At 43.6% G+C, this 21,748-nt stretch overlaps 1 protein-coding gene across 3 annotated transcripts in view; it reads left to right on the top strand.

Moving 5' to 3' along the window:
* Positions 1 to 9,700: 9,700 nt before the first annotated feature.
* The window catches only part of ABRAXAS1 (abraxas 1, BRCA1 A complex subunit), a 39,752-nt gene continuing 27,704 nt past the window's right edge, over positions 9,701 to 21,748 (top strand). For 2 of the 3 annotated variants that reach the window (XM_089670529.1, XM_089670528.1), the window contains exons 1-2: positions 9,701 to 9,886; positions 14,785 to 14,875. In XM_089670529.1, the coding sequence (XP_089526655.1) occupies positions 9,707 to 9,886; positions 14,785 to 14,875 (271 nt within the window). In that variant the 5' untranslated portion in view covers positions 9,701 to 9,706. The remainder of the gene's footprint in view (positions 9,887 to 14,784; positions 14,876 to 21,748) is intronic. The other variant, XM_089670530.1, reaches the window with a different exon arrangement.

Below are 21,748 nucleotides of genomic sequence, written 5' to 3'. Positions count from 1 at the left end.
ACTGTACATTATATATATATATGTAAAGCCCTGCATAAATTGACAGCACTATGTAAGTACTTAGATAAATAAATAAATACTCTGATTAAAAAGTGATTTAAAAGATTAAAGTTCCTTTATTGAGCAGTGTGTATATAGTTACTACCACTAGTCTAGGTTGGACCAGTGTGACTATTGTGGGGATCTGCTGCCCCCTACTGTCTGTATTTGCAATTAGATTTTGCTATTTGATTACCACAGAGGTAAAGTTTGAAAGGCTCAAATGTTTTTTATCTGCATGTATTCTGTGAGAGCCAAGGACTCTCCCTCCTCATTGGCTGAGACAGCAGGAGGAGACATTGGAGGGAGGAACCAGGAGCGCTGGTATTATAACAAAGTGGAAGCAACTGGAAACAACAGCAACTCGTAGGCTACATAAAATGACAGAGCAGGGTCAGCGCATGCTGAAGCGCACAGTGCCAACTGTCCACAGAGTCAATAGCTAAAGACCTCCAAACTTCGTGTGGCCTTCAGATTAGCACAACAACAGTGCATAGAGAGCTTCATGGAATGGGTTTCCATGGCTGAGCAGCTGCATCCAAGCCTTACATCACCAAGTGAAATGCCAAGCGTCGGATGCAGTAGTGTAAAGCACGCAGCCACTGGACTCTATCACAGGTTGGAGTAAATAGCAGTATGCAGATACATTAGTAAGTAAAGGATTAGGTCAGTCACTAGACAATCTGTTCACTAGGCTATAGCAGCAAAGAATGGAGTTCTATGCAGCTAAATTAGAGTAAATCCGGTAATCCACAAAATCAGTACTTGCCTGACTGCATTAGGCTAAGTGTAAAGTTTGGTGGAGGGGGGATTATGGTGTGGGGTCATTTTTCAAGGGTTGGGCTTGGCCCCTTAGTTCCAGTGAAGGGAACATCAGCATACCAAGACATTTTGGACAATTTCATGCTTCCAACTTTGTGGGAAAAGGTTGGGGATGGCCCCATCCTGTTCCAACATGACTGAGCACTAGTGCACAAAGCAAGGTCCATAAAGACATGGATGAGTGAGTTTGGGGTGGAGGAACTTGACTGTCCTGCACAGAGTCCTGACCTCAACCCCATAGAACACCTTTGGGATGAATTAGAGTGGAGACTACGAACCAGGCCTTCTCATCCAACATCAGTGCCTGACCTCACAAATGCACTTCTGGAAGAATGGTCAAACATTCCCATAGTAAGGTGGGTATCAGGACATATCGGTGGACGATGCTGTGGAAGTATGCCGACTGATGATGGATGGAGTGTAGGGAAACCAGTACTGAGCAGCACTTCTAAAGAGTGGAGATAAACTCTGTGCAGAAGAAGGTGAAACAGGAAGACGCTTCTAAGTGCAGTATTCCAGGTCAACTTTAATAAAAAGCGTTTAAAAACAGTTACAATGTGGTAGTAAAAACAGGCTCTAATGTAATCCGTCAGTAGCAGGGCTCTGTCCTCTAAGCGGTGGAGCCGCTGTGCCAGCCAGTAGCTGCAGGGGGAGCTTGAGGAGAGATGTTAAAGATGGCCACCATTGGAACGCGCGCTGGAGCGCACGCTGGAACGCACGCTGTCCATGGATCGGAAGGAAGGTACACACCTCCCAAAGACCAAGCTTTCCCAGTCTCCTATTGTTTCACACCAAACGGTCTGCTCCATATTTAAATACAGCTTGGTCTTTGGGAGGCGTGTACCTTCCTTCCTACTTACCGCCCCTTTTCCCACCTCTTTATTTAATTGGCCCTTCCTAAGTCTGGACATCGGTCTTGAAGAAGGAGCTCTGCTCATGCTCCAAAATGCGTCACCACTCCACACTCAAGTCACTTCTGGTTCACGGACAACGTGCGCTCCAGCGGTCAGAACAGAGCGTTGGCCATCTTTGACACCTCTCCTCAACTCCCCCTGCAGCTACTGGCTGGCACAGTGGCTCCATCGCTTAGAGGACAGAGCCCTGCTACTGACGGATTACATTAGAGCCTGTTTTTACTACCACATTGTAACTGTTTTTAAACGCTTTTTATTAAAGTTGACCTGGAATACTGCACTTAGAAGCGTCATCCTGTTTCACCTTCTTCTGCACAGAGTTTATCTCCACTCTTTAGAAGTGCTGCTCAGTATCGCTTTCCCTACACTCCATCCATCATCAGCCGGCATACTTCCACAGCATCATCCACCAACACGCCCTGCTACCCACCTTACCATGGGAATGTTTGACCATTCTTCCAGAAGCGCATTTGTGAGGTCAGGCACTGATGTCAGACAAGAAGGCCTGGTTCGCAGTCTCTGCTCTAATTCATCCCAAAGGTGTTCTATGGGGTTGAAGTCAGGACTCTGTGCTGGCCAGTCAAGTCCCTCCACCCCAAACTCGCTCATCCGTGTCTTTACTGACCTTGCTTTGTGCACTGGTGCTCAGTCATGTTGGAACAGGAAGAGGCAATCCCCAAACTGTTCCCATAAAGTTGAGAGCATGAAATTGTCCAAAATGTTTTGGTATGCTGATATTCCCTTCGCTGGAACTAAGGGGCCAAGCCCAACTACTGGACAGAGCCCTGCTACAGATGTATTACATTAGAGCCTGTTTTTACTACCACATTGTGTTTTTAACCGCTTTTTATTAAAGTTTGCCTGGAATACTGCACTTAGAAGCGCCTTACTCTTTCACAAACATTCCCATAGACACATTCCCAAACCTTGTAGACAGCCTTCCCAGAAGAGTTGAAGCTGTTATAGCTGCATGTGTGTGTGTGTGTGTGTGTGTGTGTGTGTGTGTGTGTGTGTGTGTGTGTGTGTGTGTGTGTGTGTGTGTGTGTGTGTGTGTGTGTGTGTGTGTGTGTGTGTGTGTGTGTGTGTGTGTGTGTGTGTGTGTGTGTGTGTGTGTGTGTGTGTGTGTGTGTGTGTGTGTGTGTGTGTGTGTGTGTGTGTGTGTGTGTGTGTGTGTGTGTGTGTGTGTGTGTGTGTGTGTGTGTGTGTGTTGGTCACTGGCAGGCCAAGGCATCTCTGAGCTAGGTGCCTGGCTGTCTGGGAGAACCTGTGCCATTTCACACCTCGGAAGAGATAAGGCTCTCAGGAGTTGAAAGAGATTCTGACCTAATGAGGCTAACTCAGCATAGGTGACAGAATCAGATAACACTCCTTAAAATCCATTTTTCACCTATGTCTCATATCTTGGAATATGAGAGACGTACAAAAAAAACAGACATACCGTTAGATTGGCTAGGAGGAGCTGAACAGTTTGATGGGTCACTCGACTTATCTCGCATACACAGGAAAGCAGAAAAATAGATCTTGTGAACCATTTAGCATACACTTTCATAATTCATATCTAATCAATCCTCAAACTTGTCTGCATAATAATCTACCCGCGGGTGGGATGTCACTTGTGCATAGGAAAAGTTATGCGCCCAAATATGAACTACACAAGATTTTGGCTCTAGTTTAGGTCGACACCCAGACCTCCACGCCTACACGAGGTATTGGTCCATGGCGTCAGAGACACCCCCTGCTGGGGACTTTAAAACAGGCTGTCAGGCCTAAGAGAAGTTAAGTTGAAGACGTCTCTCATTTTATAACATCAATACCACCTGGGCAGACACGTGCCCTCTTGCTCTGTAACTTGGATCTGCTAACCCAAGACTTTGGCAAGTACCTTAACCCTTTCACCTCTCTCTGGTATCTCTTTGCTGTGCTGTGGTTCTTTGTATATGTATATATATATCTTAGTTACATCTTGTTTCTGTAAATATTTTTATTGCACCCGTTTGACCTTTTAGTAATAAACCTTTCTTTCTGAAAGTGTTGAACTGTTTCTATAGCTCTGTATTGCAATCTATGAATCCCTGCCTTTAAAGAGAACGCTACTGTTTGTTTAACCCTCTGTATAACAGGCCTGTGTTATGACCGTTTTATACAGACGATTCTCTCAATCATTATAGTGTTTTAACTGAGATCGCCGAGTTTCCTCTTTCTCTGACAAAAAGGAGGTGGTAGCAGTGTGAAGGGTTAATTGCGTAATTAACCTAAACCAGTAACAATCGCTCAGGCTGCCGGTACATCGATCTGTGATCCATTAGCTGGAAAATCGTTGTGCAGGGTGCAGCTGGGTGTGGCATTGTTACGCCCGTCACATCGCGGTTTTAGATTGGCTACTCCTTCGGTCACGAGCTTGGGTGAGAAGGTCTGGGGTCTGATGCCGCGATCGTGACACTCTTATTACACACTGGGGTAGATTTACTTAATGATATGCGTGTACCGTCCATGAATCGTAGGCTCATAGAATTTACTATGCACCTATGTTGTGCGTGAAACAAGATGCATTGGGGTTGATTTACTAAAACTAGTGAGTGCAAAATATGGTGCAGCTCTGCCTAGAAATCACTCAGCTTCCAGGTGTAGCACTACCCCTGTAGGGATTGCTGATGAATAGGGCCCCCATATAGTCCTGCACAGCCAGACATTCAGCATTTTCCACAAAAGCTTGCATCAAAGTCAGTAAATCAGTCCTGGAGCTTTGGTTTTGTTATTTATTGAGGGGATTAGAACTTGGATAGAGTAAGGGGGGTTATAGGACACCCAAGGGAACCGATAACTGAGGACAAACTTCATGGAACTTTTCACAAGCTTCTCTTCTGTAACACAGTCTCTGTTGGACGCCAGCCAGCATCTCCTTGTTGTACCACCCTAGATGAACTCCTCTTCACCCAGCAATCCGAAAACTTTTCCTGGGCAGGGGATATGGCTCTTGTCCCCTTAAATGGATGAACAGTCACTAGTAGGGGGCTATTCTGGTTTCCCACCAGAGTGTTCCTTCCCCTGTCCTTCCAGGGGGAGCAGGTGCACTCACTCAGATCTTCTCCTGTACCACTTGTGGGTTGGCTGCTGTTGCCATGCCTATCAGCTGGGCTGCTCCTTCCCTGCCATACAGGTGGTTGTTGCTCAGGGGACCAGTGAGCTCTAAGTTTTCCTCCTCTCCAGCTCCAGGCTCTACTGGGCCTCCTGGCAGCCTCCTTCCTCACAGCCTCACATCTTCCTCTAACTCCCTGCACTTCCTTCATCACCACACTCCTCCAGCCTCACATCTTCCTCTAACTCACTGCACCTCCTCCACCACCACACTCCTGCTACTGAACAGACTCCTACACTTTTAAGGAGGCCCCAGACCCTTGCCAAGCCTTCTGTGGGGGATTGGCTGAGGTCCCTCAAGAGTGCAGCCAGCCACTCCTCAGATCTACCCACTGTCTCCAAGGCCCTCCTCCAAAAGCCTCAGAGCAAGGGAAAATTCCAGAGGGGCTGTCCTGCATAGTCTCTCAGCTCTGACCACAGTTTGACCCCTCTAGCTATTACACCTGAGCTGCTAACCAGCTTCTGCCTAACCATTAGAATCTAGCTCTCCCTAGCTGAACTAGGAGGATGCTACACACATTTTATTGCCAAAGCCTAACTGAATAGCTGAAGTTGGAAGTTGATTGGCTACTATGCACAGCTGCACACTTCAAACCAAGCCTATTGTATATAAGTGTAATTCACTAATGAGGGTGGTTTTCTATGGATTGTACACATAGCGTTTGATTGAAATAGTTTATGGGGCTCTCTAACAGCATTTCATACATTAGGGCTATTCTGAATAAATGCCACCACAACAAAATGGGCTTAATACTCTGTGTAATCACAAGACATAGATATGAAAAGGAGAATAAAAGTGACAAAAGTGACCTTTGTACACGTTGGGTGGAAGGATAGACTAGTCAGTATTTGTTATACATTGGTGCTTAGAATAGAGATTCCAGTGATAAGTATCTATACATATGCACAACTTTACATACAGCAGCATAGTGCATATGTTTGTTACATGCATTTTAACTTTAACAATTTGTTGCTTAGCAAGCTCGTCACATTGGAGTTGCTTTACTAAAACTAAAGAGTGCAAAATCTGGTGCAGTTCTGCATAGAACCCAGTCAGCTTCCAGGTTTTTTTTTTTTTTTTTTTTTTAAAGCTTAATTGAACAAGCTGAAGTTAGAAGCTGATTGGCTACAATGTACAGCTGCACCATTTTTTGCACTCTCCAGTTTTAGTAAATCAATCCCATTGCTTTAAAAAAATGGACTTAAAACTGTTTGTTGTACCTTTTAGGGGCAGAAGCACATAATTTTTAATATCTAGGGTTACACTTGGGTTGAGTAGTGACTTATTTTAACAAGCATTTTTTATGTGCTTTTGTTTTTTTAAAGCTTGGCAAATGCCCTGTGTGTGTTGCTTTTTTTTTTTTTTTTTTAAGGGAAAGTGATGCCAAATGGGAAGTGATGATGAGGAAGTTGCCATATTTGAAGCATGGTTAGGTGTTGGTGTGGTATCTGGTGTTTTTGTTTATTTTGGTGTTTTGGTGGCTCAGTAGTACCCCTGTCATCAGTTTTATGGCTTGTTAGTACCCCTGCTCAGTAGACCTCCAGCTCATCAGTTTCCCAGCTAAGTAGATCTCTCACGCAACGGTTCTCTAACACCCCAGTTTAGTCAATCCTCCGCTCTGCAGTTTCTTGGTTCAGCAGATCCTCTACTAAGCATTTTCCTGGCTCAGTAGTAACCCCCCCCCCCACACACACACACACACTCAGTAGTGCACAGTAATCAATTCCCATTCTCCCCTCAATTGCCCCCCCCACTCCTTGGCATATTGTCCGGGTAGGGGAACCCGTGCCGCCATTAGCATCCTCGGCTGTCAATCACTGTGTCCGGTGATTTCTCTCCAGCACCCGATGATCGCCGAGTATCTCCGATGGGGGAGAGACCTGTATGTAAGCAATACAGACCTTTCCCCTGTCGGCTCCTGCACACTGCTTTGTATGCATAGCATAGCAGAGCCATACAAAGCAGTGTGCTTACAGTGAAGCACACACACAGCCCGCCATTGTGAAACAGCACATAGTTAACCCTTTGATCACCCCAGATGTTAACCCCTTCATGCCCAGTGAAATTAGTACAGTGTCAGTGCTTTTTATTAGCACTGATCACTGTATTGGTGTTACTGGGGATGTCAGTGTCACCAAGTCAGTTCCCCCCAGTGTCAGAATGCCTGCCGCAGTTCCACAGTCCTGCTATAAGTCGCTGATTACCGCCATTATTAGTAAAAAAAAAATGTAATAATTACAGTATACTGTATATACCGCCATTTGTAGACACCATAACTTTCACGTAAACCAATTAATTTACACTATAAATATAAATCAGCACACATAAAATAAAAAAAAACAACCTTCAAAAATCCCTTAAAGTCATATCAATATCCTTCCCCTGAAGTACCAATAATTAATAAATTAGTAGACTTAAACCCAAAATTCACAATTACAGTGCAAAATCAAGTCCCAAAGTAATTTCCCAAAAAATTATGCAAAAATAAAATAATCTAAAATATAAATACATCAATCAAATAAAATAAAATACAATAAAGTCCCAAAACACAAAGTGTCCAAATGATAAGTCCAAACTAAGATCAGATCTTGATAGGAAGACGCTTCCTACTCCACTGAAGAAGATGCAAATCAATCACAGGTGCTCTTCAAATCCCTCAAAAAAAACCAAAATCTAGACATAGTATATTACCTTTTAAATAATATACCCCAAAGTGCCACACGTGTATCATGCACAAAGAACACTCCAGTGTCACAGTACTCATGTGGAAAGTATATTACTACATAAATGTCACTGCACACCTTATACCAAGTGCATAATTACCCTCAATCAGAAAATTTCAGCTTGTAAATAACCACATGTATACAGAGTGTCCTTAGATTGGTATCCTCTTGTTCCTTAGGACCTCATAAACGGACCAGGAATCAGTATATGAATCTCAGTAATATAAAAAATTTATTGTAGCCACTTACATATAAGATCAATAAAATCAGCAAATCAGCATCCAGCTCCTAACGATCCCCTTTCCATGTGTACAAGGTGTAGAAGGTCTCCCGATAACCAGGACATTACCCCTTATCACTCCTGTCCAACACTCACACTTTCTGCTCAGGGGGACACCTGAAGTGTACCGTTCCTCTCCAGACCTCCGACACACAGGGGCTCCAGAATCCAAAATGGCTGCCGCGGCACTTCCGGGAACGTCAATACGTCACGTGCCCTGGACGCGTTTCGTCACTTCCGGACTTTGTCAACAAGGATCCTTGTTGGACAGGAGTCTATGACCATCTATGGTATCATGTCCACAGTTTCTGAACATCTCTATTATCATATCTGCAGTCTCTGACCATCTCCTGTATCATGCCTGCAGTCTCTGACCATCTCTTGTATCATGTCCGCAGTCTCTGACCATCTCTTGTATCATGTCCGCAGTCTCTGACCATCTCTTGTATCATGTCCAGAGTCTATGACCATCTATGGTATCATGTCCACAGTTTCTGAACATCTCTATTATCATGTCTGCAGTCTCTGACCATCTCCTGTATCATGCCTGCAGTCTCTGACCATCTCTTGTATCATGTCCGCAGTCTCTGACCATCTCTTGTATCATGTCCGCAGTCTCTGACCATCTCTTGTATCATGTCCGCAGTCTCTGACCATCTCTTATATCATGTCCGGAGTCTTTGACCATCTATGGTATCATGTCCACAGTTTCTGAACATCTCTATTATCATGTCCACAGTCTCTGACCATCTCTTGTATCATGTCCGGAGTCTATGACCATCTATGGTATCATGTCCACAGTTTCTGAACATCTCTATTATCATGTCTGCAGTCTCTGACCACCTCCAGTATCATGTCCGCAATCTCTGACCATCTCTTGCATCATTCTGCGCAGTCTCTGAGGAGGAGTCAACAGTGAGTGAACCATCGGGGCAGGGGTCTTGGGAAGAGTCAGATGTGTGTGGACTGTGGAGAGAAGATTATAGGATGAAACCAGAGCCGCCAAGCTGGGGACCAGAGAGGACCATCTGACTGAGCCCCACACGGTGCACCTGAGAGGAAGTCAGTGACAACCTGATTTATTAGCTTTATGAATCCAGTCTGTAGGCTCAGTATAGATCTGATACATCAGGATAGGGATCCTTAAAAAATGTTTTTATTGAAGTGATGGTTATTTTGAATGAGATTTAACCCTTACAGTCCCATAAAGTCATTGTATTTGTGTGAGTAAAAAATTGTGGCTGTGTCAGTAAATTTTTTTATGAGTGTTGCCAATAAAATAATTGGTGCTGTCAGTAAATTTCACTTTGGGAGGTTGGCAACACTGGTTCGATGTTGTCCAGTCAATGGACTGCATGCAGTGCGAATGGGAACATAGTGAATGACCATGTTGGGACTTGTCCCACAACAGTAATTTGCGATGTTCATCTTCCTTTTTCCATTAAAAGGGGCTCATGTACCAACATCTAGCTACATGGCCATATGCTCAACATAGTGTGAAAGGGGTCTTGTCAGCCAAAAGACAATGGTTGTGAAATGAAGAGCCAATGCACGAGAATGCCATATTATTGTAGACGGCGAGTGGAAGGCAGTGGAGGGATTGGCAGTGACAGCTCTGTTCTCCTCACTACTGTATTGCCAGGTGACTGGGAATTGTCCAGCAGGCAGGCTGCACACTGCATGCCCCTCTGTACAAGCTGACACACACACACGTCTATATATATTTTAGCCACTAGAGGTCTCTAGTGTTCTGTGTAGAGTTGTACAGGACTCCCCGCCCTCTCAGCACTGTATGGGGAATATTCACCCCGGACACTTCCTGTTACACTGTGTGTGTGTACGGTGTGCTCCGTGTGACCGGTGTAGTGTACAGTGTTCGGGCACCATGGCTAGGGAGAGCACGCAGGCACTCATGTCTGGAGTTGTGTTTAGCGCCCTCGCTTTCCACCATGTGAACTCTGCCTCAGACTCGGTGAGTGAGGAAAGTACATGATTGGGGCACCGGGCTTCCTATCAGTTCAGGGACCTGTACACCGAACATGGCACTGCAGACACATAACATGGGACTATATACATGGCACTGCAGACACATAACATGGGACTATATACATGGCACTGCAGACACATAACATGGGACTATATACATGGCACTGCAGACACATAACATGGGACTATATACATGGCACTGCAGACACATAACATGGGACTATATACATGGCACTGCAGACACATAACATGGGACTATATACATGGCACTGCAGACACATAACATGGGGCTATATACACATACATGGCACTGCAGACAAGTAACATGGGACTATGTACACATACATGGGGCTATATACACATACATGGCACTGCAGACACGTACATGGCGCTGCAGATGCGTACCGCGGGGCTCTATACGTGTACATGGCGCTGCAGACGCGTACCGCGGGGCTATATACGCGTGCATGGCGCTGCAGACGCGTACCGCGGGTCTATATACGCGTACATCGCGCTGCAAACGCGTAACGCGGGGCTATATACGCGTGCGTGGCGCTGCAGATGCGTACCGCGGGGCTATATTTGCGTGTGTGGCGCTGCAGACGCGTACCGCGGGGCTTTATACGCGTGCGTGGCGCTGCAGACGCGTACCGCGGGGCTATATACGCGTGCGTGGCACTGCAGACGCGTACCGGGGGGCTATATACGCATACGTGGCGCTGCAGACGCCTACCGCGGGGCTATATACGCATACGTGGCGCTGCAGACGCATACCGCGGGGCTATATACGCGTACGTGGCGCTGCAGACGCATACCGCGGGGCTATATACGCGTACGTGGCGCTGCAGACGCGTACTGCGGGGCTATATACACCTACATGGCATACATACAAAGCTCAAGCACCGTTCCAGCTGAGCAAGGACACAGGTCATCATCATTACTAGTGCCATTCCCCGGGGATACAGGATTTCGGAGCGGCTGTAGCACCCCTTGCCTGTGCTGTAGTCCGGTATGTAAGGAGTTAAGTGACTTGGGTACCTCTTCGGCTTTAGCTCAGTGTTCAGCTCGTGTTCCCTGATTCTGATGCATGCGGAGGTGCTACAGGGGTTGCACATCTTCACAGGACGCACATCTTCATGCTACACTGGAGTATTATTTGGCTGCTCAGCATACACGTTTACTGAGCACCCAAGTGCTTCCTAGTGCGAGGATAACCTGAAGAAATAGTGTTTTGGTTTTTTTTCTCATTGGGGCCAGCTTCTCATTTACTCATTAAGAGAGCCCGACACTCCCCTTTCCTGATGAGCACCCAATCGGTGCTCATCACACTGCAAGGTCTGTCCCCTCCCTGCTAGTCCCCACTTGCGGTGCTGCAGACAGCCAGGGAGCTATTAAAATATATATATTTTATCAGGACAAGTGAAATGTCATGAGGGACAAGTAGATTGGGACCCCGATTTAGTCCCTTGGACAAGTAGTTTTTTTAAAGAAATTTCCACACCCCTGGGACCCCCAATTCTGTCTGTTCAACAGAAGTCAAAGTGTCTTGCTGGAAAACCAGTATTCGATCAGCACTTGCAGCCAATGGATGACCAGTGTATTCTGGCAGTGGAGGACTCCCCACCATTGTTGTGTTGATGTAGGGATCTGTATACCCTGCTTTAGTGGCCAAGGCATTACTTGCAGCTGCAGTATATAAGGGGCATGTACGCATGCAGCTAGAGGGCGGGGAATGCCTCGGCCACTTCTGAATGGTGGTGTGCAGCGACAGCTTCCTGGCGGGATTCGCACACACCTCAGCTCTTCCTTGTTCCCTGGACAGTCCTATAACATGGGATTATATTTCTAGGAAGGCTCAGTATCTGTGGGTGGGTGCAGTGGACATTCCAGTGCGGGCTGTGGCAGGGTGTCTAGTGGATGTGAAAGGTGGCAGAGTCACAGAGACTTTGTTTACATTTTGTGTTTACATTTGGAATTACTATGATCACAAGGCACAGAGCCACTCTTATTGGGGGAAATGGATGTCTAGTGGATGTGAAAGGTGGCAGAGTCACAGAGACTTTGTTTATGTTTTGTGTTTACATTTGGAATTACTATGATCACAAGGCACAGAGCCACTCTTATTGGCTGAGCGATTTGTGCCTTTGTCCAGTGACCCCCAGTGAAATGCTGATCACTCTCCTTTTTCCGCTGTATAGTTATACAGGATTAAAGTGTTACTCTAGCTCAAACTTTTTTGCCATTTAAGGCAAACCTTAGAAACCTGTCAGATTTGTTTTCCTGAGTTTGGCCCTTTGTGGAGATTTCCCCTCACTTCCAGCACAAATGTGACAGTACATGAGTGGAAATCTCTCCAAAGTTTGAAGGAATCCCTACTGAGACAGTTGTCTCATAAACAGTAGTCCCCATTGGAAAATTTTCCATTTATCTTGTTTTGGTGATCACTGTAAAATGTTGATTTTCCCATTACTTGGTCACCTGGAAAGAATCTCCTAAAGGGAGACACAAGAAAAAAAGTGGTTCTAACTCTTCCCTGTTTTGTCCAAAGTGAACAGTAATATTTTGGCTAGAGATAAACTTCAACGCACTTTAAGGCTACAGTCACACCTGACTTTTTGCCCAACATCATGTAGATGTGAAAAAATCGGTGGGGTGTACCAGTGATTAGCTGCGGGAGGCAGCCCCATTGAAAACAAAAAGAGGATGCCTTCCACAGCTAATTGCAGGCACTTGCATGTAATCACTGCGGTTATTACCTGCGAGTGATCGGCCCTGGATGCAGACTGTCTGAATCCATATCTAATCACTCACAGGTAATCACAGCATAACAGTAACATGTAAGTGGCAGCAATTAGCAGCGGGAGGCAGCAGCCCCCGATTGCTTTTTATGGGGCTGCCTCCCACAGTTAATTGTTGATACCCCCCACCGATTTTCTCACATCTACATGGTGTCCAGCAAAAATACATGTGTGAATGTAGCCTAAACATGTACTGGCTTGGATAAGCAGCAAAGCGTTTTCAGCATTACAGAACAAGTCCAGTTGAATGGGATGAACTATTAGCTAAGCCGTGAGCTGGATAAATGAGAACCTTCACAGACATATAATGCAGAAACTTACATTTGCAAGAAAAAGTATGTGAACCCCTTGGGATTACGTGGAGTTTTGCATGAATTGGGCATAAAATGTGCTCTGAACGTCATCCAAGTCACAACAATAGAAGAACACAGTCTGCTGAACATAATACTACACAAACATTAGATGTTGCCATGGTTTAATTGCACATAACATGTAAACATTCACAGTGCAGGGAGGAAATAGTATGTGAGGCCCTAGCTTAATGACTTCTCCCAGAGCTAATTGGAGCCAGGAGTGAGCCAACCTTGACTCCAATCAGTGTGATGATATTGGATGTGTTGCTGACAGCTGTCCTGCCCTTAAAAACACACACACCTGTTTTGGGTTTACTGGTTTCAAGAAGCACTGTCTGATGTGAACCATGCCTCGCAGAAAAGAGCTCTCAGAAGACCTACGATCAAGAATTGTTGACTTGCATGAAGCTGGAAAGGGTTACAAAAGTATCTCCAAAAGCCTTGATGTTCATGTGTCCACGGTAACACAGACTGTCTACAAATGGAGAAAGTTTAGCACTGTTGCTACTCTCCCTAGGCGTGGTCATCCTGTAAAAATGACTGCAAGAGCACAGCGCAGAATGCTGCATGAGGTAAAGAAGAATCCCAGCGTGTCAGCTAAAGACCTACAGAAATCTCTGGCACATGCTAACATTTTTGTTGACACATCTACAATAAGGAAAACATTAAACAAGAATGGAGTACATGGGAGGACACCACGGAGGAAGCCATTGCTGTCCAAAAAGAATATTGCAGTACGTTTGAAGTTTGCAAAAGAGCACCTGGATGTTCCACAGCACTACTGGCAAAATATACTGTGGACAGATGAAACCAAGATTGAGTTGTTTGGGAAGAACACACAACACTATGTGTGGAGAAAAAAAGGCACAGCACACCAACATCAAAACCTCATCCCCACTGTAAAACATGGCGGAGGGAGCATCATGGTTAGGGCCTGGACGGATTTTTGTCATTGATGGGAAAATGAATTCCAGAGTTTATCAAGACATTTTGCAGGAAAACGTACGACCATCTGTCCGCCAACTGAAGCTCCGCAGAGGATGGGTGATGCAACAGGACAATGACCCAAAGCATACAAGTAATTCAACAAAACAATGGCTGCAGCAGCACAGAATACGCCTTCTGGAGTGGCCCAGTCAGAGTCCTGACCTCAACCCGATTGAAATGCTGTGGCATGACCTTAAGAGAGCCATTCACACCAGACATCCCAAGAATATTGCTACACTGAAACAGTTTTGTGAAGAGGAGTGGTCCAAAATTACTCCAGATCGTTGTGCAGGTCTGATCTGCAACTACAGGAAATGTTTGGTTGAGGTTATTGCTGCCAAAGGAGGGTCAACCAGTTATTAAGTCCAAAGGTTCACATACTTTTTCCTCCCTGCACTGTGAATGTTTACATGTTATGTGCAATTAAACCATGGCAACATTTAATGTTTGTGTAGTATTATGTTCAGCAGACTGTGTTCTTCTATTGTTGTGACTTGGATGACGTTCAGAGCACATTTTATGCCCAATTCATGCAAAACTCCACGTAATCCCAAGGGGTTCACATACTTTTTCTTGCAACTGTACAGTTAATGTTTTCCAGTTTGCATTTGATTTTGGCAAACACCTATGCCTCATTCACACTTTTTTTTCTGCTGTAAAACACATCTTTATTGAGTTTATTTTGTAAAATGTAGTCATATGAAAATATTATAATAATTTTCTGACTTTTTTTGGTTTGCATAAAGGAAGGATTTCTTTGTGGAGATGTGAAAGGAGAAGCAAAAGATTGCATAACTGACTCCCAAATGAGTGATGTTGAAGTTGTTTATACAATCGGTAAGTTTTCTTGGAAGGCAGGGACTGTTCCTTACTTGAATATAGATTGCAGATAGGTCCACTGTAACAGTCATGTCTGTTTTGGGCTGGAACACCCACTGTCTTTGTATCTTTTTGCTTGTCCCTTCTGGTATTCCATAATTCGAAGGATAAGTTCATCTTTTAACAAAAAATAATAAAAGTAAATTTTTTTTGCAGGTTAACCAGTTCCGTGCCGCCCTATAGCAGAAATACTGCTACAGGGCGGCACTGGTGTGCAAAATCACGTGTATGTACAGTGAAGGAAATAAGTATTTGATCCCCTGCTGATTTTGAATGTTTGCCCACTCACAAAGAAATGATCAGTCTAAAAATCGAATGGTAGGTGTATTGTAACACTGAGAGACAGAATAGCAACACAAAATTCAAAAGAAATGCATGTCTAACAAATTATGCACTGATTTGCATGTTCATGAGGGAAAAAGGATTTGATTCCCTTCACAAAATATGACTTAGTACTTGGTGACAAATCCCTTGTTGGCAATCACAGAGGTCAGACTTTTCCTGTAGTTGGCCACCAGGTTTGCACACATCTCAGGGGGGATTTTGGCCCACTCCTCTTGGCAGATCCTCTCCAAGTCAGTAAGGTTTGGTGGCTGACGTTTGGCAACTCGATCTTTCAGCTCCCTCCACAGATTTTCAATCAGATTAAGGTCTGGAGACCGACTAGGCCACTCCAGGACCTTAATGTGCTTCTTCTTGAGCCACTCCTTTGTTGCCTTGGCCATGTGTTTTGGGTCATTGTCATGCTGGAACACCCATCCATGACCCATTTTCAATGCCATGGATGAGGGAAGAAGGTTCTCACCCAAGATTTCACAGTACATTGCCCCGTCCCTTGGATGCGGTGCAGTTGTCCTGTCCCCGTAGCAGAAAAACACCCCCAAAGCAGAATGATTCCACTACCATGTTTGACAGTTGGGATGGTGTTCTTGGGGTCATAGGCAGCATTCCTCCTCCTCCAAACACGGCGAGTTGAGTTGATGCTAAAGAGCTCGATTTTGCTCTCATCTGACCACAACACTTTCAATCAGTCCTCCTCTGCATCATTCAGATGTTCAGTGGCAAATTTCAGACGGGTCTGGACGTGTGCCTTCTTGAGCAGAAGGACCTTTGCGGGCACTGCAGGATTTCAATCCTTGTCGGCGCAGTGTGTTACCAACTGTTTTCTTGGTGACTGTGGTCCCAGCTGGAGATCATTGGACAAGGTCCTCACATGTAGTTCTGGGATGATTCCTCACTGTTCTCATGATCATTGACACTCCATGAGGTGAGATCTTGAATGGTGCACCAGACCTAGGGAGACTGACAGTTGTTTTGCGTTTATTCCATTTGCGAATGATTGCACCAACTGTTGTCACCTTCTCACCAAGCTGCTTGGCGATAGTTTGGTAGCCCAGCCTTGTGTAGGACTACAGTCTTGTCCCTGACATCCTTGGACAGCTCTTTGGTCTTTGTTATGGTGGAGAGTTTGGAATCTGATTGTTTGATTGCTCCTGTGCACAGGTGTCTTTTATACAGGTAACAAAATGAGATTAGCAGCACTCCCTTTAAGAGACTGTTTCTAATCTCAGCTTGTTACCTGCATGAAAGACACCTGGTAGCCAGAAATCCTGCTGAATGACAGGGGATCAAATACTTATTTCCCTCATGAACATGCAAATCAGTGCATCATTTGTTAGACAAGCATTTCTTTTGAATTTTTGTTGCTATTCTGTTTCTCAGTGTTACAATACACCTACCATTAAATTTTTAGACTGGTCATTTCTTTGTGAGTGGGCAAACATTCAAAATCAGCAGGGGATCAAATACTTATTTCCTTCACTGTATACGTGATTTTGCAGTTCTGGGTAAGAGGCGCGCACCCTACCCATGCCGCCATTCGCGCCTCGGCTGTAAGTCACCGGATCCCGGCCAGTGATTACTCGCCAGCACCCAGTGATCGCCAAGTATCTCCGACGGGGGAGAGACCTGTATTTAAACAATACAGATCTCTCCCCTGTCAGCTCCTGCATGCTGCTTTGTATGGCTCTGCATAGCCATACAAAGCTGTGTGCTTACAGTGAAGCACACACACAGCCTCCATAGTAAAACAGCACACAGTTAACCCTTTGATCATCCCAGATATTAACCCCTTTCTGCCCAGTGCCATTAGTACAGTGTCAGTGCTTTTTATTAGCACTGATCACTGTATTGGTGTCAGTGACACCAAGTCAGTTCCCCCCAGTGTCAGAATGCCCGCTGCAGCCCCACTATAAGTCGCTGATCGCCGCCATTGCTAGACAAAAAATTTGTAAACGCTATAAATTTCATGTCAACCAATTAATTTACACATATAGGGATTTTTTTTTTTTAGCAAAGACATATAGCAGGATACATTTTGGCCTAAATTTGACAAAATTTGATTTTTAGAATTCTTTTTACTGGACATGTTTAATAGCAAAAAGTCAAAAATTCTGTTTTTCTTTCTCAAAATTGTTGGTCTTTTTTTGTTTATAGCGCAAAAAATAAAAACCGCACGGGCAATCAAATACTATCAAAAGAAGGCTCTATTTATGGGCTAAAAGGACTCAAATTTCATTTAGGTGCAGCGTTGCGTGACTGTGCAATTGTCAGTTATAGTAGCGCAGCGTAAATCCTCTGGAGGGCAAGTGTTTAAAAAACATGCATTTACTATTTTTTTGTTTTTGGAGCCTGGAAAGCTTTGCACCAGCAATCAGCAGATCACTGGTGCAATGCAGGACTCCTGCAGATCTGTCAGTATATCTGTGTGCTTGTACCTCGTACGTAGGGAAAAGCAGATGCACACTGACAGGAAGAATCAATTAACTACCACAGCGCTCGACAGCACCGTGGTAGTTCATTGACAACTACAAGCCGACATCCGCGGCTGTAAGAACTTCTTGTTTTCCCATTCGCAGAATACTGTAAATGAGTTACGCGGCTGGCGTTTTAAAAATTGTGACAGCTAGCAGGGGGGAGAAGATCCCCCACTAGCTGTCACACCAGGGGGGAGCGGGACCGGTCTTTTCGTAACATGTTACACCTTGAATGTGAGTGTAACATGTTACGAAAGGTGAACATATCCTTTTAATCAGATTCTGGCAACAAAGATCTCGGCCTGTCTTTAGGCCAAGCTATGATGTTACATCTTTCTGCAAAGTTTTCCCTGGATAATAATGAACCCACACAGCTATATCGTTCTTACTGTTTAACCACTTGCCGGCCCATATATATATATATATATATATATATATATATATATATATATATATATATACGGGATCAATACAGGTGGCAGTTCATAAACGTCCTTCCCGCTTCCCTGCTTGTGTGTGTTCCCTGGGAGTGCGCAGCACCGCAATCCGATCGTTGTACGGGACCTCTGTGTGAGGTCCCCGATCATGTGATCACTGATTGGCCAAACAGTGATCACATGAATAGGTGTAAGCAAGATGTCACTTTTGACATCATTGCTTACTACGTGTGAAATCTATTCACAACAGCCTTGTACTATGTGACAAGATGTGACCAATCACAGCACACACAGTATTTCTCAATGGTTGCAAGAATGCAGCCAGAGAGGAGAAATGATTGCTTTTACAGCCTTTATGCTTTTATCTTCATCACCCCCCACAAGTAGTACAGTGTCACTATGGTGACACTGCACTACTAGGGTGACGGTATGTAAAAAAACATAAATAATAATATAAAAAAAATGCAAAAAAAAAAATTGAAAAATTATAATTTTGGGTTATAAACTAATTAATTTTTTTTTTTTTTTACTAAAAAGATAACTGAATAAATTTTGGCCAATATTTATGAAGAAAGATTATTTATTTGCAAAATTTTATAAGAAAAACATTTTATTCAAAATGTTTGGACTTTTTCATTTATATAGCAAAAAAAGTAAAAATCCCAGTGGTGAATAAATACCACCAAAATAAAGTTTTACCTGTCTCAAAAAAATGCTAAAACAAAATCATATGTGTTGCATGACCGCACAATTGTCATGCAAAGTGTGATAGCACTGATAGCTGAAAATTGGCCTGGACAGGAAGGGGGTAAAAGTGTCCGGACTTGAAGTGGTTAAACAGGGTTTGTGCTGTTGTAAGCCCCCAGGCTGTTGCTATAATGTGTGAGTATAATACAGTTTATTATATGTAGAGGTGGTAAAATCCTATAATGACAAGGGATATTATTTGTCTAAGGGCACCATCCCATAAACGAGTACACAAGGTGATCAGTCTACAACATAAATAAGAGTACGTTAACCTGTGTCTCCAGACGAATAAAGTCCAAACTTGCTTACAATTTGGATATGATGCTCATTTAATCATAACTACTTTACTGTACAATTAATCATGAGAAGTGTGCCCTTCCGTAGTCAATTTGTTTTGTGGCAATGCCGCCTCTTTAGGACTATGGCAGATTTCTAGTATAATTAGTCTTAAAGTAGAACTTTTTTTTTTCTTTTTGGATAGAGCAAGGGAAGGGTATATCGCCTGTCAGTTTTTTCTTTTTTTTTCGCCATCTGTGTCCGATTGGGGAGGTTTCAGGAGAAAAGAGAAAGTGAGAGAAAAATTAAAGGAATCACATGGAGTGAAGAGAATCCCAAATTTTGGGTTGTCCCCAGAACAGTAAATAAAAAAAAGAAAAAAAAAAGGGAAATCTTTTAATGGGGACACTGGTTCTAGTGACCTGGGGGAGGTCACTAGAACCAGTGTCCCCATTAAAAGATTTCCCTTTTTTTTTTACTGTTCTGGGGACAACCCAAAATTTGGGATTCTCTTCACTTTCTATTATAGTGGTAAACAGGACACATAGAGAGGGTATATCTCCCTAATTGGGGCACAAACAAAAAAAACTGACAGGGGTTCTAATCCCTCTCCACTTTATCCAAAACTTAAAAAAAAGTTTTGCCTATAGTTGTACTTTAAGATGTGTCCTAATATTGTAGATAAATCCATCTGTAGAGCAAACAATAAGAGCTTCATAGTACAAAGTAATAATGACAAAAAGAAAACTACATTAATCAAAAAAGTATGCATACAGCAATGTTTCATATCTACATATGTTTATAGAATACTCCAACATAAGTATCATATGACCAATAAATGTATGCCATCTCTGATTGTGCATGTCTAACCTTGTAATCGCTACTGCAACTCCAGAGGGGTCTCACCCATCAGGTGTAAAGGAAAAGACAAAATAAAACTGCACTCCCTTTGAAGAGAAAGGAAGTGCTTGCCCAAAAATCAACAGGAAAAAGCTCCCACTCCAAAGCACCCAGGGGGAGGGGGGGGGGGGGCGGGGGTATGCTGTCCCTTCGGTCGACATTCCCTTCAGTCGACAGGGAGCATTAACATATTAATTTATTTTTAACTCGTGTAGTTCACTATAAAGTGTAATATCTATATTAGCTTCACCAATGAAACGGTATTAAAATGTGAAGAAAATTCCTTCTTTATTCCTTGCTTTCTAGCTTCTCTTCTACCCTGATAGATCATGCTATCTCAGCAATTAGATAAGATAGAAAAACCAGGTAAAGTGATACATGCACTTTGTTACCCAGGATACAGGAGGGAAAAAGGAAGCTTGCGATGGATGGATCCAAATTCGGCCAGTTCAGCAGGGACTGGACAAGTTTCGACCTGTGTGTGTCTCTCCTTGTTTGACAGAGGTCAGTTGGTAGATCAACTTCTGTCAAATGGGAATTTTGGAAAACTTTCATTTGATCAGCGGCTGCATCACTGATCAATGTATTCTGACAGCTGAGGAGTCCCTGCTGTCAGAATACAAGAACATAGGGAACATTCCTCCATCCACCTCGCTTGTGTGGATGGGGGAATCTGTGGAATTTTTTGGGTTTTTTTGATCAGCTTGCTATGGGCAACTTAATTTCAATGTCTTAGAGCATTTTTAAATGTACCCACATAAAACCTGCTTTAGACATTATGTACAGAAAAACTGACTTATTTGATTACAATTCACTTGGGGAGGGAAGGCTTTAGAGAAAAATGTTCATACTCTTGTTGCTTCTGATGTATGTACAAAAAATGGAAACGCGTGATTTGCAGGTGTGAAAGCAACAACATGTTTCGCATTGAAAGCGGAAGTGATGTAACATTCTTTTGTTTCCTGTGTTATGAGACACCTAGCTAACAGGTGGGAAGCCTCACTTTCTTCATTCACTGTGTGCGCTGCTAGTAATACAGAGTCATGTCAAAGCTTACTGAGCTTCAAAAAAAATTGATGTTTCCTGCTTAGTTGGTACCTCTGTGACTGAAGTTGTCAATGTATTTGCCATGTCAGAAGGTACAGTAAAGGTTATAACGGCATATACAGTTTCCGGGCAAACGTCGTCTGATAAGCATAAGTGCAGTCGATGTGGTCAGCTGACCGAAAGAGACAAGAGGACATTGTGCAGGATTGGGACCCGGAATAAGAAAACAGCTGCTGCAAAAGTGACTGCAGAGCTCAATCTAAGTCCTGTAAAAAACAAATATTTGCAACTCAGCTGCATATAGTCACTACTATAAAGGGTTAATTCTGTGAAAAACTAAAAGTAATTGTGTATATATAACTTACAGTATATCACTTATATAATAATATACACAGAAGTAGGCTATATAGGGTACAGAGACGGACATGAAGTTACATGAAGGATGAAGAGGGATATAAGTCTTTTATATTATAGTACTAAAGGCTGAGACTTTTTTTTTCCATGGATATAATCATTTTGAAATATAATGCACAATTATGGTAAACGTTTAAATGTAATTGTAATACCTTATATTACTTCCAGTCTATCAGCCTCCAGCTTCTCTGGGT

The sequence above is a fragment of the Staurois parvus genome, unplaced genomic scaffold, assembly GCF_062004578.1.
Source record: "Staurois parvus isolate SC_StPar_1 unplaced genomic scaffold, SC_StPar_1.0 ptg000091l, whole genome shotgun sequence".
Taxonomy (NCBI): domain Eukaryota; kingdom Metazoa; phylum Chordata; class Amphibia; order Anura; family Ranidae; genus Staurois; species Staurois parvus.
The sequence above is the reverse complement of the archived record's forward strand: the minus strand, read 5'-3'. Positions and strand labels throughout refer to the sequence as shown.